Below are 19,101 nucleotides of genomic sequence, written 5' to 3' on the forward strand. Positions count from 1 at the left end.
ACCTTTTCAGAATGCCTGTACCCCTCACAGTTGTACCCTCTGTGAGCAATTAGTTAGAAAATCTCTGTGTCATTCTCCTCTTCGGAGATCATCTTAGCTCCCTAACGAGTTTGCAGACTCTTCTTGAATGCGGAAGCCAGTTTAACCATGATGTAGCAGAGCACTCTATAAGAGCCAAAACGGATGGAACATATGCTTTTCCCGATTTCCAAACTATGTGACCATGTACTGTATTAATTTGCATTCTCTAAAAATCTAAAGGCTAAAAGAGCTGGCCCTTCCTTTTTATAAAGTGCTTTCAGGAAAGCCTTAAAACAATGCATCTTAAACTTTTTGAATGCAACCCACACTCATAAATACATTTTATGGGACTCTGCAAACACATACGTTGGCAATTAAGCAAATGTTTCACAAAATGATACTTACCTTTGTGACATTGGATATGTTATTTTATGTCCTCTTATTTTATCCTAATCTGTGCTATCATGTGCTATGCTTTCTTTTAAAAGTGCTGATCATAACGAAGTAAATGTCACAACCTCCTAATTGGTCTATATCTGCAGTTAAAAACTCTTCTCTTAAAAAATTCCAGCGCTGACAAAAATCTCAGCCACCATTTGCCAACAGTGCCCTCTGCTGGCAGCTTTATTATAAGTAGTTTCACAAACATTTGTTTACTGGTCAAAATGTGTATGTGTGTAACTGAGTCTCACTATAAAATATATTTATTCGTTGTTTAGAAGTTTTTTTCTGAAAGCACTGTATTGTGAGGAAGGGCCAAGCTAACTAGGGGACTGTGTGTGTCTGTGTGGGTCTGGGGCTTCTGTCCCTAACGAGCTGACAGCTGCCTTGCGGGCACTCTTCTGACACGTGACCTCTTTCCTCTTCCAGATCTCTCCCAGAGGAGGGACCCCAGGGCCTGCCTTTCGCCCAGATCCCTCTACACACGCGGGCCCGCGGGGCAGAGGCCACAGGGCTCACTTGTCTGTGGAGACCAGGCTGGGCTCACTGCAGTACTCCGCGTCGTCACCCATCTGCACGTCGTAGGTCTCGTCCTGAGAAAACTCCTCCCGACACACCATGGCTATCTGGCTCTCCCGGGAGTGGCACCTAAAGTGTCCAAGATGGAGAAAAAATCAGAAACTGCCAGCCCCCTCCCCTTCCTCAGCAGCACGGCATCATACGCATGTGCACACGCGCTCACACACAGCAGCCAGGCCCCGCCTGCGACCCATCGCGGAGGAAGCACAGGACTGGGCTTGAGATTCCATGTGGGAAGAGGGTTAGGACCAGGGAGACCTGAGTTCTGACCCCATTCAATTACCCTCTGGCATAAGTGACTGAGGCCATCCCAAGCCTCAGGATCCCATCAATAAAACTGGAATAACATATGCCCTGCCTGACCCAGAGGCTTGTTGTGAAGAACAAATGAAGCAACACACGAGATGGTGCTTGGAAAGGAGAGGATCAGCCTTTAAGGAAGGGTCCTGGGCTGCACTGACGGAGAGGGGGTGGCCGATGAGCGTGCTGTCCCTTCCCTTCACTAGAGGCAGTGGGCCTTTGGGCATTTGTTGGGCAGAGCTGAGAGGTCCTGGTGTCATGTTTGGCATTGGCTCCCTGGAGTGCAGGCATGGAGAAGAAGGCTCAGAGAGCGGCTTTGTTCTTCTAAGCCAGTGATAGCGAACCTATGACATGCGTGTCAGAGGTGACACGCGAACTCATTTTTTTGGTTGATTTTTCTTTGTTAAATGGCATTTAAATATATAAAATAAATATCAAAAATATAAGTCTTTGTTTTACTATGGTTGCAAATATCAAAAAATTTCTCTATGTGACACGGCACCGGAGTTAAGTTAGGGTTTTTCAAAATGCTGACACACCCAGCTCAAAAGGTTCGCCATCACTGCTCTAAGCAGACGGGAGTGTGCCTGCGGCCCTGCTGAGCTGAGTCTCCATGGAGCTGGCAGCACACATCCCTGCCATGCCCACATGTGCCTGGGATTCTACCGCCTTCCCTGGGCCAGCCTTTTGCTCACCTGCTCACACCTTCCTTAGCTCCCTTTCCTGCCTGTGCAGGGTTCACTAGCCCCTCCATCATTCTTCCTCTAGACCCAGAAAGCCAGGGCCCGCATTATCCTCAGACTCATGAGGCGTCAGAGAAACATCCCCCTTCATCCTCAGAACTGAGTGCTGGGACTGAGCGCAGTTGTCTGGGGGAGGCCCTCACCGGTGGCTGCCCACCCCACGGTCCCAGGCTCGGAACGAGGCGGGAAGAGAGGGACAGGGAGAGCTTTGGTGAGGCACACGGGATGCGCTGGACACAGGGAATGGCAGCAGGCAGGCAACGCCACTCCTCGGAGGCCACTGTGTGCAAGTTGCGCTGGTCTGTCCCCAGCAAAAGCAAGGCCAGTGCCGGAGCCACCTCAGCCCTGAGCTGTGACACGAAGGACAAGGTCCCAGAGCTGGAACTTTGGTTAAGTTGTCCCTCTTCACAATTTGAAACTTACTGCCCTGACTGTTGTTTTTCCCAACTGTGATGGGAGGTAGGAGCTGAGATTTAGAGAGTGCTTACTATGTGCTAGGCGCTGTGATCCTGTTTCCCTAACAGATGGATCTGTGGGGAGAGGAAGAAATCCCCAATGTCCCTCCCTACCTCCTCTCTAAAGTGATTTTTACCTTCCTTACTTAATACAGAACAAAGTCTCATATGAAAATTCCCTTTGAAGGAGGGGTTAGTTTACACTGAGACAGTGGTGATGAACACAGCAAGCCTTCCTTGGAGGATAAGGGGAGCAGGGAGAAGATGGTACTAGGACTGAGTCCCTGAAAGGCATAGGAAGGGGGAAGGGTTGCAGAAAAGGGAGGGGCCGCCAAGACAGCTTGGGCCAGCCACCTGGATGTTGACATCCTTCTGTGCAAACCAGCCTTTCTGATCAGCACACCAAACCCAGGGCTCACGCATGGCCCTGCAGCTAGAAGGCATCAGTGTGAGTGGGCAGGACTCGCCAGCACTGCTTGGGTGGTGAGCCAGCTAATCTTAGGCAGCAATGTAGACGGATGGCCGGCTTGACTTGTCTGCCGTCAGTCACTGGTAAGTGGCCAGGCCATGTGGACGTACAAGGGTGCCACTGGCTCCTTGAAGGAAAGCAGCTCAGGACACGTGCCCATGGATTGAGAAAGACGCTGGGACATTTCAATTTTTCTGAGCTCAAGGGCAGAAAAGGAGACTGGCCCAAGAACCTGGCATGCTGGGATCTGCCGCCAGGCTCTGGGAGAGCAGTGTAGCTAAGGGTGAGGTGGCAAGGTGCAGATGTGCGGCCTCTCCCACCAGCCTGGGGAGCCAGAGCTGCCCACATAGGCAGGCAGACCCTCTAGGCCAGGCTGTGCTCCCGGAGGCCCAGAGCATGGCAGCAGGAAGCAGGCTATCCTAGCACTGCCCCCTGGAGCACCAGGGAGCAGAGAACAGGGAGAAAGAGCCGGTAAGGAGGTGGGAGGTGCAGTCAAGACCAGGAATGAGCTATCCTGGGACAGATGAGCAACTGCTACAGCGAAGGGCCTCCTGCCACCAAGAGGCCCTTCCCTGGAGGGGTGAGAAGGGTAGAAAGAGGAGACGGTAACTTCGTTCCCCTCCCACTTGGGGAACGGTGTCTGTAGTGTAGCCAGGATGCAAACATCTTGGGGCTGAGAGGCCAGGGCCTCTGCATGGGCGGGGCTGGGCCCAGAGCACAGAGCAGGCTCTGCCAGAGGCGTGCTCTTCAGGACGCTTGCTGGCAGTGGGGCCACACGCCTTCCCTGAGCATGACTGCCACCTGTAGTCAGGGCAGGACCTGGGAGGCGGCCTGCACCCTGCTCTCTCCCTGGATCACAGGGCAGCAGCGTCCACCCCAGTGTGAGGGGTGAATGCAGGCCAGGGGGCCAAACTCTCCTCCCCCGACCCCTCTGAGCTGGAGTGTGTGAGGCCCTGCAGGGCCCTGGCCTGCTTACCTCTTGGAGCTGAGCTTCCACGCTGCCTCCTGCACCCGGATGGCGGGAGACAAGGGGGGCCCATGGCCCTCCACGGCGCTGACGGAGCTGGGGTAGCGGGTGGGGCGGGGAAAGCGGCCCAGGGCAGTGTTGTTGGCGTTGTTGATGTTGGCATTGGAGCCAGTGGATGAGTAGCTGCTGGGGGTGAAGGTGGAGTCCACCAGTTTCTCATGGGACGGGGACTCGGTGTCGCCTGGGCTGTTCGTGGCCTTGTTGATGTGCAGCGGGCGCTGAGTGGTGAAGGTCTGGGGGAAGGTGCTCCGGCTGTCGCTTTGGTAGTAGCTGACGTGGTTGCCGAACAGGCCACCGGCCCTCTGCAGGCAAGACAGGAGGGGTGGGTGGAGGAGGACGCCTCCGGGGCAACCTCTCCTCCGCAGCCACCGCAAGGGGAGTTGTCCGCCCTCTGAGAGCGCAGCCACGTGGGGCAGCACGTGGTGGGGGATTCTTCACCCACGTGGCCTGGCAGCTGGAGTGGCAGGGACCCGTCAGTCCCCTCTGGAAGGGCTGGGGAATAGTGAGGGACACGACATCCTGTGGGAGCCAGCCAGGCTGGGCAGCCGCTGCCCGGGGAGTTTCTAATGAGCCTGCGGAAGACTGGGGTTGAGTTCAAGGATGAGTCTAGCGTGCCCAGCCTCCCCTGCACCTGAGAGGGGTGGCAGCTGAGGCGCTGCGAGGTCTGAGGGGCGGGGAAGGGCCAGAGGCTCCAACAAGATTTAAAAATGGAACTCCAACTGGCTCACTGGGCTAGAAACTGTGTTAGCCAAAGGCTTTGAAAATAAAGATGATGGATTTACTACCTCTATTATGGCCTCCTTTCCTGTGTGTGTGTTTGGGGGGGCGGTCGGGGGGGGGGGTGGTCTTAGAGATTTCAGATCTGGAATCGGGCTCATGCCCAGCATTCTTTCCTTGTCCTGGGCAAGTGGGCAAGTAGCTATTGGCAAGGTTGGTCGGCAGGGTCTGGGCAGGGCCATGTCAACCTGCTGCTGTGTCCCTGAGGCCATTCAGTAATGCACACTTCGCAGTGATGAGCATGAGGATGTGATGACAGGTCAGCTACAGGCAGGACCACTTCCTCTCGCCTCCCGGTGTTTCCACAGCCTGGGGACCCGGGCACGGGGCTGGGAGGGACAGGTGTGCGCTGGCCCTCTCTGGAGAAACACTTAGATAAATGTCTTCAGGATCAGGCAGGTACCACCAATGAATGGAGAGAGCTGGATGTAAGAGCCCAAGCGGTCCAGTCATGTTGTTTCTACTGTGAACACTGAAGCTCAGCCTCCGGCCCAGGGGAGGAGGGGCAAGGCTGGAGGGGCCCTGTGACCTGAAGAACACATGTCCCATCTAAGGGACAACTGCCACTGGGCTCCAGCCCTCTGCTGCCATGGGGGCCACAGCCTAACATCGACAGGGCTTCGCATGCTTTAAAGAGAAACCAGAAGTCTAGATTTTTATTTGAATGTGCCCAATTTTCAAATGTTGGCGAACTAAATGGGCCTGCATGTTAGCTGAGGCCCAAGGGCCATCACTTTGCAGCTTCTAATGTACTTTCTCCTTGGAAACATTTCCCTCGGAAAATGGGTCCCTCTTCCTCCTCCCAGAGCCCGCGATGCCCTCAGAGCTGCCATGTCCTGGGAGCCCTGGCTTGAGAGGGAGTTGGGCTTGGAAAAGAGGAGGGGGAGGAAATAGCTGGTGGGCAGAGCTGGAATCTGCCACAGAACTCGGGCCTTTCTCCCCGGGTTTTCTTGGCAGGACACCAGTCCACCCTCCTGCTTCAACTGAACTTGATTAAGGTGGGGAGTGCTCTGTAGCATCTGCCTACCCTGAAGATGTCGTCTTCAGAGGCGGCAGACACAGCCTCCTTCATGGCTTTGTCTAGTTCCTCCTCGGCTGTCAGGTCTCCGGAGATGGCCCGTCGGATCTCGGGCCCGATATCGTGCAGCGTGCGCAAGCCAGCCTGGAACCCAGAGGGACTCGTGAGCCCGGGGCCCCCGCCCAGCCACTCACCCGCGTGTCTCCCCAGGCAGGGAGCCCCCATAAGGCACCCTGTGTGTGTGAACCAGGGCGTCTCTGGGATCGCTCTGTCTGGCTCCGAGTGGAAGAACCCAGGCTCGTACCCAGGAGAGATGAAGGCACAGTAGGTGGCAGGGGCTGTCAGGGAACCTCAGCCCCGCTCCAGAGCCTGGGCACCGCGGAGCAGGCAGGGCCATGCGGGCAGTGTGTGTGGAGAGAACACGGAGGGAAAGGACTATGTTCCCTTCGCGCATCTACCTTCTGAAGGGACCTGGCTCCCGCCCACTGGTGAGAGACTTGGACCCTGGCCAGAGGTCAGAGGAAGGTGGCCAGGCCTTTCCTTGGGGTGTGGCCCCACTGGCCCCTCACCTGTAGGGACAAGGCGTTCCTCTGGGAGGGCTTGCCCACAAGGCCCTGCTCTTTGCGCTTCTTGAATTTCCGGAAGTACTCTTGGATCAGGAAAGTAGCATAAAACTTGCCGACCGTGACCTCATCATCTAACATTCAAAGAGAGAACAGGGAATTGGAGATGAACAAGGGGAATTCAGTTGGGCTTTATTAATTTATTTTTCAGCATCCAAACTTTAAAAATTTTTAAATTTATATTTTGAAGAGATAGTTGGTTCAAAAAGACAAAACTATATAAAAAATTATATAGTGAAAAGCCTCTCTCCCACAGTTCCCATCTGCCAGGTTACCACCTCCTAATAGATAAGCTTTTTATTCGTTTCTTGAATATTTTTGCAAAGATTCTTTATGCAAATGCTTTCCGTAAGTAAGCAATATATTCTTATTGTCCCCCCTTTTAAAGAAAAATACCATATTGTCAAAATTATTTCCCACCTTGCTCCGTTTACTGAACTGACATTGCTACGGTTCCCATTTGATTCCAAAGCTTCAGACCCCCAGCAACCAGTCCCCTAAGTGCAAACATAGTTCTGCTTAAAGACCAGCAGGAGGGGTGGTGGGAGGAGCCCCTTCCTCCTGTGTAAGTTTGGGTTTTTCTTTCAACCAGACAGATTGGGTTGGCTGGGTCCCCTGTCTTGGGAATGAACCATGTGATGGAGAAGCCAGGAAGTCTCCAACGAGAATATTTCATGCCCTATAGGTACCCCCTTTGCTCCACCTCCTAGGTCTCTGTGAAGGACAAGGCCATGGGCCTGGGAGTCAGCTGGTTGGGTCAGATCTAAGGGCTTGCGATGGTTCTCCTGCTTCTAATTGTCCTCAAAGAGGAGCCAAATCCACAGCAGCGATGGCCTTCCCCCTGGAAAGGCCTCATTCCCATTGGGAGGAAAGACCCTGAGCCCCTGTCCAGGGCAGTCGGGGAGGAAGTGTTGCAGGGGAAAGAGCTTGGCGCTCTGGCATCCCTCAGACCTGGGTTCGAATCCCAGATCTGCTAGGTCCTCACAGCGTAGCCTTGGGTCAGCTACTTAGTTTCTGGGAACTTTGATTCTTTGAGCAAGCGTCATAGAAGCGTTGTAAGGAGCAAATAAAATACTGTATGTAAGCCGTCAGGTGCTGCCTGTCCATCTCTGTGACTCCACTTAGTCCCAGGCCTGCCTTCCCTCTGGGAAGTGGTTCTCAACAGGGGTGGTGTCACCTTTTAAGAAGTGTTTTGAGGCTGGTGGGATGTTTTTAGTTGACATGGTGACTTGGGGTGCTACTGGTACTAAATGGCTCTCGGTGTGGCCCTTAAGCACAGACGTGTTTTGCACAATAAATAATAGCTTCGCACTCTTTCAAGTATTATGATAGGACATCTATGTGGGGGACAACCTGCTTATAATTATCCGAGCTAAGAACCTAACTTCATTTTACATAGTTTTAATATATCCAGAATTTTCCAGGAACATAACTGCTGTGTAAGTTGACAGAAGACTTTGTTTTACCTGCCCCGATGGAATCTGAGTCCCCACTGTCGTTGACCTGCCTGTCTCAGTCAGCATGTGTCCTTTGCATGTGCATGCATGTAGGTGTATGTATATATGTGTGTGTAAAGTTGTTTAAATATACTTAGGCCTTATACTTCAAAATGACAAAAACAAGATGTTGACAATATTCAATCATCTTACTTCCTTTAAACACTTACTTGTTATACGTGGGTGCATACAAGCATTCCTTCAGTTAGTTATAACTTTATATATTGAAAGCCATTAGATTTCAATACATTTTATATTAGTTAAAGCGTTATATTAATATTTTGGAAATTACATGTGTGGGAAGGCTGTTTTACCTATGACTCAGGACAGCGGTAGGGGTAGTGGGTGCACAGGGCTGAGCAACATGCCCTGGGAAGGACACACACAGCTCCCACCAGGAGGCGCTCTCAGGACCCATTTATGACAAGAGCCATCAGGCCAGGGGTTTATGGGGAAACTTAAAAGTTTACTTGAAGTTCTGCCAAACCTCAAGCTTTGAGAGGCCTTGCCTGACTTCATCTGCGAAATGCAGGACTGGACTCGATCTCCAACCCAACGGCCTGTATCTGAGTTTGTGGAGGGCGTGGCACCCTCGTCCCTTCTAACCAGGAGGTCCTTTCAGCCCACAGGCAGGGTCCGGGGAGAGCGGGCTTCCCACAAGCCTAGCAACTCAAGAACCAGGCAAGTGGCGAGTGTGCGGAGACCGGGAAGCACTTACCACCCGCCGGGGGCACCACTTGGTCCAGCAGCTTCATGCTGGTCCGCTTCCAGATCTTCTTGATTATGGCCCGCAGCTCCTCATTGGCTTGTTCCAGGTTCCCTGAGGGGAGGGAGACAGACACAAGGCTGAAAAGATCATCCGACTCTTGGAGGCCCCCCATGGGGTGTGCTCTCAGCATCAAGTGCCCCACAGATGGTCCTGATCCCTTGTTTCTCTCTTTCTCCCCTGTTTTGTGCTCTGTCCAGTGCCATTCCTTCTTGGCCTGCTACTCAGCCGGCCAAGGGCATCCCTTCACCTCACACACGGCTTTTCCTTGTGGGCGGCACTTAGGACTGACAAGGCTGCTGGTGCGGGACAGAGCTCAACAGCCATCTGGCGGAGAGCACAGGGGCTCTCCCTGGATGGCATTTCTCAGGCTCCTGTGGTTGCCAGGGAGACGTGGGTGATTGGAAGAAGAGCAATCTCCCCAGTGTCAAAGCCCTTTGCTGAGTCTCCTGTGGGGAGCAGGTGGCACAGCCTCAGTGTGGAGGCAGAAATTGAAGACACTGGATTCTCTGGGTCTACCTTCCCCACTGGTGAAACAGGCTAACGAGGTGCTCACCCCATGCGGCCTCTGGGATAATGGCCTTATTGCCATATGAGAGGAAAGCTGAGGCCTGCAGCTGTGAGACAGGATGTAAGATGCCCCCAACCTTCCTCCTACCACCACTGATATATGCACCCCTGCACAGTCCCTGGCCTGTGACCAGAACGGACTTCACCCTGTGAGTAGGTTATATTACATGGCACATATGACCCTGAGATGGGGAGGTTATCTAGGTGAGCCCCACCTAATCACATGAGCTCTTTAACAGTAGAGAGTTCTCAGGTACAAACTTCCAGTATAAAATAAGTAAGTCCTGGGAATATAATGCACAGCTTGGTGACTGTAGTTAGTACTGTATTGCAATTTAAAAGTTGCTAAGAGAGTAGATCTTAAAAGTTCTCATCACAAGTCCTGGATGGGTGGCTCAGTTAGTTGGAGCATCATCCTGTACACCAAAAGGTTGCGGGTTCAATTCCTGGTCAAGGAACATACCTAGGTTGCGGTTTGGTCTGTGGTTGGGGTGCTTACGGGAGGCAATCAATCAATGTTTCTCTCAATGTTTCTCTCAATGTTTCTCTCTCTCTCTCTCTCTCTCTCTCACCAATGAACATAGCCTCAGGTGAGGATTAAAAAAACAGTTATCATCACAAGAAAAATATAACTATACATGGTGATTAATGTTAACTAGCATTATTGTGGTGATCATTTTACAACATATACAAATAACAAATCACTAAATTGTATACCTGAAACTATTATAATGTTATATGTCAATTGTACCTCAATAAAAAACAAAACAAACAAAAAATAAACGTGTGAAGGGGGTCAGAAGGTGGAAGTAGAGAGTTCTCTCCAGCTGGGAGCAGGAGTGAGAGATGGTGGCGTGGGCCTGGAAGAAAGCACACACTGTGTTGTGAGCTGAGCTGAGAGAGGCAGCCTCTGGGGCTGAGTAGTCCCAGCAGAGAGCCAGCCCTGCAACTGCAAGAAGTGAATCCTGCCAACAACCTGAATGAGCTGGAAGTGGATTCTTCCCTGCAGACTCTGGGAGAGGACACATCCTGACCAATATCCTGTTGGCCTTGTAAAGCCCTGAGCACAGAACTCAGCTACCCCATGGCTCCACTCCTGACCTACAAAACTGGGAGCCAATACCTGGGTGTTGTTTCAAGACAAGAAATGTGTGGTAATTGGTTATATAGCAATAGGAAACCAATACTGGCAGACTTCTATGATATTCCATTTTAGACCACCGCAATAAAGCGAATGTTGCAATTAAGCCAGTCACAATTTTTTTTTGGTTTCCCAGTGCATATAAACATTATGTTTACACCATACTGTAGTTTATTAATTGTACAATAGCATTATCTATATATATAAAAGCCAAAGTGACTGTTACGACTGGATGACCGGATGACTGGCCAATAGCTATGATGCACACTGACCACCAGGGGGCAGACGCTCAATGCAGTAGCTGCCCCCTGGTGGTCAGTGAGCTTCCACAGCCAACCTCCCTCAGCCAGCCAACCTCCCGTGCTCCCTGCCCCCCGGACAGCCCCGATTGGGAGACGGCCCTGATTGGCCCGATCGCCAGCCAGGCCGAGGAACCCCACCCATGCACGAATTCGTGCACCAGGCCTCTAGTGTCTATATAAACAATGTAAATACCTTAACTGAAAAATATTGCTAAAAAATGGTAACCATCAGCTGAGCCTTCAGCAAGTCCTAATCCTTTTTCTGGTGGAGGGTCTTGCCCTATCTGCAAAGAGCAATAAAGTGAGGTCTGTGTGCTGAATCGCTTAGTGCTACTCCGCAGGGAGGCAGCACGGCCAGAGCTGGTCAGGCTGCCTGCGCTGGAATCCGCTCTGTGGCCCTGCCAGAATGGCTCCCTTTGAAGGAAGCCCAACAGGAGCAAGCAGAGGAGCAAGGGAGAGTGGCGGACACCTGAATCCCCTGTGGGAACGTCGATCCAAATAGCACCTGAGCCAAAGGGCAATCTTGGCATTCTAGTTGTGGAGGGAGTCCTTCGTGGTTATGCTCCCTTCCTGGGTAAGGCAGCTAGTGGTTTCTGACATATGCAGTGAAAGAGTCCAAATTAATACAATGCTCAAATATACTTATCTTATGTAGTGGGTTGAATAGTGTTCCCTCCAAATTCATGTCCACATGGAACCTTGGCATATGACCTTAGTTGGAAATAGAGTCTTTGTGGATGTGATTAGTTAAGATGAGCTTGTGGGCCCTAAATCCAGTGTGACTGGTGTCCTTATCAGATGAGGAGACATGTGGAGACACACAGGGAAGAAGGCCAGGAGAGGATGGAGGCAGAGACTGGAGTGAGGCAGCCACCAGGAGCCAGGAGAGAGGCAGGGAACAGAGCCGAAAGGGACCCCCACTGACACCTTGACTTTGGGCTTCTGGCCACCTGAACTGTGAGAGGAAACATTTCTGTCCCGTCTGCTACAGTCTGCTACATGGACTTAGGCAACAAATCCATCTTCCAAAAGAACTTTTAATTTTTTTCAGGCCTCAGTTTATTCTCACCATTAGCTGTGTACCTGGGGAACCTCACTAGCAGTTGTTGCACATCATCTAAGTATTTAAACATATCTTCCTTCTGCATCCCAAAGTTTTGTGTGGCTTGGGACTGGTTCTCTGAAGAAGGTGATAATTTCTGTCCAATTCTTTCCACACTCAAAAGTCTGAAGGGTGATGACTGGTGAAGACTTTATCCTCACAAGTTGAGATGCTTTCTCACATTTCTTTCCAGTGGCTTCTAAGAACTTGCCTTTGTCTTCTAGACTTAAGAGATTAACACTATGGGGGAGGGTTTGTCTCTGATAAAGGTTTGCCCCTGAGCTGGCACTGTGGGCCCTTTGGTAGCTATTCCTCCCCCCCCCCCCCCCCCCCAAATTTCATGTTATTCTGGTAAGAACACTTAACAGGAGATCTACCCACCAGACAGAATTTTAAGCATACAAGAAGTGCTGTGAGCCATAGGGACAATGCTATGCAGCAGATAAATGTCTTCGTGTTTCAAATTTCCTTTAATTGCTGACAGCAGTTCCCATGTGGCTGGCTTCTCCCGCCCCAGAGCGCTCATTTCCTGGAGCCTGGCCATGCGTCCTGGGTATTTCGAAGCAGCGCCTTGGGCACTGTCAGCAGCGGTTGGTATTCTTTAGCTGTGGCTTGGTTTGCACTGACTGCGCATCTTCAACAGTGAGGACTCGGGCCTCCGTGCACCAGTGCTATTCAGTCCTCCAAGGAATGAAAATGTGTTCCCTCAATTTACATCAAGCTGTAAGTCCTGCACAGTATTCCTTCTCGCCGTCATCACACCTTCTCCCTTAGAGAAGGAAACCTTTCCTCCTGGACATAACTGTAATAGTCATTGTAGAAATTTGGAAAGTAACAGAAGTAAAGGAAGAAGGTAAACATCACTGCTCATTCTACTACTCAGTGAGAATCATTTTAACATAATAAATGTCCTTCCAGTTTTTCTCCTTGCTATAATGTGTGTTCAGTTGTTCCCATGTGAAGAATAGGCCTACTACTTACATCCATTTCAGATTGAGCTATTGCATTGGCTACTGAGAGTATATTCGTTGTTTCTTTTTACTAGTAGCTTAGCAGCAGAACTTGAACCATTTTTAATTTTTTTAAAGATGAGCTCATTATTTTTGACATGTATTGTGATGGCCTGTTTTTGTTTTCTTTCATTTAGGATGTTTCTATTATTTTCTGGAAGGCTTTAACCGAGAGAAGGCACCTCTCTGGGATACTCACTGAAGTGACTCCCCTCGTATCAGCTCATTACCCCTCTTATTTGACGATGAAGAAGCTTAAGCAGAGAGAGGACACACAACTTGTCACAGATGTGATCCGAGTCAGGTCTCCCTCTCCCTGCCCAGCTCCTTCTGTTGCGCCCAGGACGTGTGGCTGGCAGCCCGCACCGCTCAGACTGAAGCATGAGAAGGGAAAGAAGACATACTGCTTCTCTCTGTGCTTTCTTTGTTCTCTAGATGAGGGTTTCAAACTTCACTTCCTGTCTGAATCCTAATGTGGCTGGTTGAACGTGCAGATTCCCGAGCCTGCTCTGAGCCTCAGATTTGGAGATCTGAGCTGGTGCGTGGGACTCAGTATTTTAAAGAAACTCCAATAGTTGAATCTGAGGCAGGTGGTCTTTTGATCACTCTCTGAGAAACACTATATAACAGGCTAGAAGGTCTTACAGCAAATACAACTCTTAGGTACATTTCATATAGCCTTTCCCACAGATGGTTCAGGAAAACATCAGTTACACAGACAGCCGATTACTGCAGCCAAAGCGGCTGCAGCCCGCAGGGTGCTTTTGTGCAAACTAGAAGGTGTCCCTCATGTGGACACGGGCCCAGGGAGCACGGCCTGCCTAGTGGAGCACAGCTGCGATCTTAACCCCTACCCGTGAGCTGGCAGAGCCCTTGTGCCACTGTATGTGATGACTTCGACCATTGTCACCGTTTGCCACTATGACCCTTTCCCCACACAGGACTTTTTTTGTAACCCTCACCTAAGGATATGTTTTTATTATTTTTTATATATTTTTTAGAGAGGGAGATAAGAAGATAAGAAAACTGGGGGGGGGGGGGGGAGAGGGGGGGGGGCGGAGAGAGAGAGTTGCCTCCCACACACGCCCCAAATGGGGATTGAACCATACAACCTAGGTATGTGCCCTGATTGTGATTCTTTTTAAAAATATATATTTTTATTAATTTCAGAGAGAGGAAGAGAGACAGGGAGAGGTAGAGGTAGAGGTAGAGAGAGAGAGAGAGAGAGAGAGAGAGAGAGAAACATCACTGATGAGAGAGAATCACCAATCGGCTGTCTCCTGCATGCCCCACACTGGGGATCGAGCTCGCAACCTGGGTATGTGCCCCAACCAGGAATCAAACTGTGATCTCCTGGTTCATGGGTTGATGCTCAACCACTGAGCCATGCCGGCCAGGCCCTTATTGACTCTTGTATGTGCCCTGACCGGGGATCGGACCCGCAATCTTCACCTATCAAGACAACTCTCTAACCAGCTGGGCTACCCATCCAGAGTCCACACAGATTTTTTAATTTAAAAAGAATGTTGAGCATTTGAGAGGCCCATTTGCAGACAATTCAATTTCATTTAGGTGAGGCTTGGTCTTGCTTCAGGTAACACTCACCTTTTTCTGCTTTTTGAACGATACCCTATGACTTCAAGATGGAAAGCTGGAGTTCAAAATAAATAAGCTAGAGGCCATTCAAGAGGCAGAGGGAACAGGACGAGGCCCCGTTTATAACCCCGAGGTGGGGTTATTGCTGAGCCACAGCTCCGCGCAGGACGGGAAGGTCCTGGGCCTCTGCAGGTGCCGACCGCCGCTAGCTGGTGTGCCAGGTCTTCCGGGCGCTCTTCCAGTGCCCTGTGGGCGATTCTTACCTTCTGTTTTGATCCTCAGGGCTGTCCGGACCAGGGCAAATAGGGTGGCATTGAACATGACCGTCCCATCACTGTTCAGAGGCATATTCATGGAGACCAGGCGCTGGAGGGGGAAGGGAGGCAGAGCTGGTGATTACAGCAAACGGTTCTCAAAGGACCCACGGAATCACCAGGGCAGGAGAACGCTGGGAGGGAGCCTCTGAACATGTGTGCATGTGTCTGGAGTGGGCGGGCGTGTAGAAGCAGGAGCCACTGAAATGTATTCAAAACCTGTTCTGGGCGAATCTTGGCTTTGCCACGGATACTCTCACCCAGCTGCACAGAGTGAGGGAGGGATGGAAGTTGTCCCTGTTAGACCCTTGCTTCCAACCCCTTCCCCGTTCAAATGCTGCTCATGCGTATGGGTGTGCTCTCTACTGGCAACAGAGAGCAGCTGTGCGCAGGCATTTGCTGGGAGCCACCTGCCAGCCCACATTCATCTAACGCCTGATAAGAGAGACAATAACGGGAGATGCTTGCAGGAGATGCATGTCCTTTTTTTTTCTGTATATTGAAAAATCTACCTCTACATCAGGCTGGATCAGAGGCTTGCTGACACCGGACAGGATTGGGTTGCCCTATCTCCTCCTTCCCCACCCCCTACCCCCCAACATTGCTGCCATGGCACTGTGCTCAGTGTGGGGCCCTCAGCATATACCAGGGTCATTGTGAGAAAAGGCACCATGAAATTCATTCCGGCATCTGCTCCCAGGATGTGGTCAAGGCTATTATTCGTTAGATCACATGGTGTCTCCTGTCAATCGTGGTGCCAAGAAGGGTTATAATTGCTCTGAGTGACTTTTCCAGCGGTCTCTGGGAAGTGCCAGCTCAATCGCAGCCTGTGCAGGCCCATCTGGAGGCCCCGATGGAACTGCAGCCTCACTCATCGCCACTCTTGTTTCCCACTATGCTTTCCCTGACGTTTCATTTGTGCTCTTTATTTCTCATATCTTTTGCACCCTGGGAAATCTTCTAAAATCTTTTTTTTTTTTTGGAATGAAGTGGAGGTACAAGTGAGGAAAAACTGAGTAAGACAGAGCACAAGTAGAAGGTTCTATATTCTGTCAATTCTCCATTTTCCATGAGTGGGTTATCCACAGAGCTGAATTTTTCTACTTGTGTTTCTTCCTCTGTACAGTTCTCTGACATCACTGCCCCCCAACCACTTTTCAACCTGTCACTATTCCAACATGGAAGTCAGAAGGGTGATCATGAGAATTAAAGAAAGAGGGGAGAGAGTGGCAACAAGACTCTTCAGCAAGTGCTGGGCTACATGGTTGGGATTACCGTGAGGCAAGAGAGGGCACAGACTTAAGGGAGCGCTCACTCTCAGGGTCATGCAAGGGCCACACAGGCAAGAGTTAGGTCTAACAGAACCTAGGATCTCTGTCCTAAACATCATGGACTCACTTGGAAATCTGATGAGCACGATGATTCTCTCCCTGGTACAATTTGTGAGTGTCTCAGTGACTTCATATACAATTTTAGGGCTTCGTGGATCCCTGAAGCTGATGCATGGACCTTCTATTGGCCCTGTGATCCTAGGAGAGCACCCTAATCCACCATCCTAGATGGAAGTCTGTGAGGTTGCCTAGGTAGCACAGCGTGCTCTGAACAAGGGCCTTTACTCAGGACTGGGCACAGGGCTCACTGGGACATGAGGCATTCACTTCGCTTTTCCTTTATAGAGGCTGAGAACTTATTGCTGGAAGGAACCTTAAAATATAACCTGGCTCAGGCTCATTTCTTTAGGCACATAAAATACTGTCTTCACTCCCTTAAAGCATTGGCCTGACCAAGGTTACAAGACAAACAGGCATCTTGCCTCCCATATTTTCTCTCTTGCTCCCATGAACCCAGGTTGTCTCTTACTTTGCAAGCCACACGGTGAGGGCACAGCTTCCCAAAACCCAGTGGGGGCTGAATCCTCCGGAGCAGGGTCACCACATCCAGGTGTTTGATACGACCCCTAGAAGAGGAAGAAGAGGAGGGAAAGGCCAGTCAGGAGCCATGGTTTTAGCCAGCGGGCCAGGACTCATGTTCCTGAGAGGTGGGGGCCCACCTATAGGAGGGACTCTCCATAGCTGGAGTCCTATTGGTCAAACTCAGTGCAGAGCTGCAGAATTTCATGGTAAAACTCCAAAACCAATATATACATGTTTAGGTTTTAGTGAGCCATCCAGTGGTGTATGTTCAAAATGGAAGGATTTAGTAGTGCAATGAAATTCTCAACATGTACTTGCTGCTTCAGTCAACTAACCACCTGACCAAAAGGTATTTATTGAGTGTTAACCAAATGTGATTGATTGAAAAGGGTATCCTTGGACTTGAGGCAGGAAAGGAGTTGAGATGTACCTGGTCCTATTTATCCTAACTTGAGTATCTACCAGTTATTCCAAACACTAGGATATTCTATCTTTCCATTCAACTGCAAATTGCAGATATGTTCATGACTTAATCAAAGTGCCTGGCTTCCTACTTCTGGTCCTTGATCCTGGACCCTGGGGTCGGGTACAATTCAGTGTTTCCAGTGGACCCACCCCACGCTAACCCATCTAGACCCTCTTCTATAGGTATGGTTGTGCAATCCTCCCTCTTGGCTTTGGGAATCAGAATTTCTGCCTGGGAACTTACTTGGCTTCAGGGTCATACTCTGCCCATATTCTTTTAAATTCGTCCAAATGGTGGGGACCAAGGATTGACCAGTCCCTTGTCAGGTAGTCAAAGTTGTCCATGATGACAGCTACGAAGAGGTTGATAATCTGCAGAGAACAGAGAGTATGATGAGTTACCTAAGAGGACCTTCTTACACACTTGCCACTTGAATCTACTTTGCCAGCATGGCAGAAGATGACATTTCTAAAGATCAGCCATATGTCACCATTTACACCACCAGTCCCTGAAACTTGGGCCTCTTGGATATGATCATAACACAGCTCCCCTCAGAATTGTGTGTGCTGAACCCACATGTGGGCTGGACAGCTTCCCTCCTAGGCTGCTGGGCAGGGCTGCCAAGAAGAGAGGGCAACTTTATCTACCACCTTTCCCTCATTCTCCAATCAAAGGGTCAAAAATGTCTTAAGTTGCTTTTAGGCCTCCACAGGCATCTCCTCTGTCCTCTGGGACAATGCCACCATGACAAGAGCCAAGAATGGACAAGAGAGATGCTGGCTGCGGTCACTCTGGCTCAGGCTTTCTGTCCTTGTCTCAGCGTGGTTGGACATTCCTACTAACTCAATCTTTCCGCGGCAGCTCTTCTGCTGGGGTCGCCCTTGCCATGAGCTGCGGAGATGGCAGGGTCAAGCTGCTCCGACCTGCTCGCTCATTCCCTGTGGCTATTTAGTCCAACTCCAGCTTACCAGGAAGGCACAGAGCATGTAGAAGCTGATGAAATAGAAGACGGCGAAGCTGCTGCCACAGGGCGCCTCCCCTTCCGTGCTGTTGTGGGGCTCAGACTCCGGGGCGCACTTCTTCCCTGGCATGCAGGCCAGCATGATGTCCTGCCACGCCTCCCCGGTGGCACACCTGGGGCAGAGAGGCGAGAGAACCCAACACCCATGGATTCAAGCCCACATCTCTGGCCCCTTCCCCGGCCCCTTGCAACACAGTATTGTCACTATAGTCACCATGTGTCACATCAGATCCTCAGACCTTATTCACCTTAAAATTGAAGGTTTGTACCCTTTTACCAACTTCTTCCTATTCCTCTCCTGGAAACCACTTTTGCATTCCATGTTTCTGCGTGTTTAGATTTTTCAATTCTATTAGTGAATTAAAAAAATGTTGCTCATGTGATGGGTATAAAACATTTCACTGCTGTTTTAATTTGGTTTTAAAATGACTAATGTGTTGAGATTTTTATTTCATCTTCTGTTGAAATTGTTCATATTCTTGTCTCATGGGCTATTTGTTGTGTTTGTTTTTAGGATTCTTTCTATATTTTTCATATTAATCTTTTTCAGTTATATGCATCACAAGACCTTCTTCCAGTCTGTGGCTTGCTTGTCTTTAACTTTATTTGTGGTATTTTTTGATGAATCTAAGTTTTAAATTTCAATGTGGCCAAATTTATAATTTTTTCTGATTTTTTGTTTTTAATAATTTTATATAGTTTTCCTCTATGGTTTTTTTGCATCTTGTTTAAAATATTCTTCTATATTATGGGTCATAAAAAAATTCTCCTCTGTTCTAAAAGTTGTAAAATTTTGTTTTTCATAATGACCCATGAATCTGAAATATATTTTTGTACTCTATATGAGGTAGAAATATGCTTTCTCTTTTTCTGTATAGATAACCAATTTTCTTAATACAATTTATTGAATAGTCCATCTTCATCTACTGATTTGAAATATCTTTTCTGATA

At 49.8% G+C, this 19,101-nt stretch overlaps 1 protein-coding gene across 1 annotated transcript in view; it reads right to left on the reverse strand.

The window, feature by feature from the left end:
* CACNA1C (calcium voltage-gated channel subunit alpha1 C) overlaps positions 1-19,101 on the reverse strand; it is a 691,490-nt gene that overhangs the window by 13,138 nt on the left and 659,251 nt on the right. Inside the window, exons 37-45 of the mRNA XM_070409470.1 lie at positions 18,098-18,263; positions 17,373-17,500; positions 16,611-16,707; positions 14,700-14,802; positions 8,668-8,769; positions 6,400-6,527; positions 5,840-5,974; positions 3,985-4,337; positions 982-1,110 (exon numbers count right to left, since the gene is read on the reverse strand). Coding sequence (XP_070265571.1) covers positions 982-1,110; positions 3,985-4,337; positions 5,840-5,974; positions 6,400-6,527; positions 8,668-8,769; positions 14,700-14,802; positions 16,611-16,707; positions 17,373-17,500; positions 18,098-18,263 — 1,341 coding nt within the window. The remainder of the gene's footprint in view (positions 1-981; positions 1,111-3,984; positions 4,338-5,839; positions 5,975-6,399; positions 6,528-8,667; positions 8,770-14,699; positions 14,803-16,610; positions 16,708-17,372; positions 17,501-18,097; positions 18,264-19,101) is intronic.

The sequence above is a fragment of the Myotis yumanensis genome, unplaced genomic scaffold (genome assembly GCF_028538775.1).
Source record: "Myotis yumanensis isolate MYYU_CA2020_CCGP unplaced genomic scaffold, mMyoYum1.0.hap1 SCAF_3, whole genome shotgun sequence".
Taxonomy (NCBI): Eukaryota; Metazoa; Chordata; class Mammalia; order Chiroptera; family Vespertilionidae; genus Myotis; species Myotis yumanensis.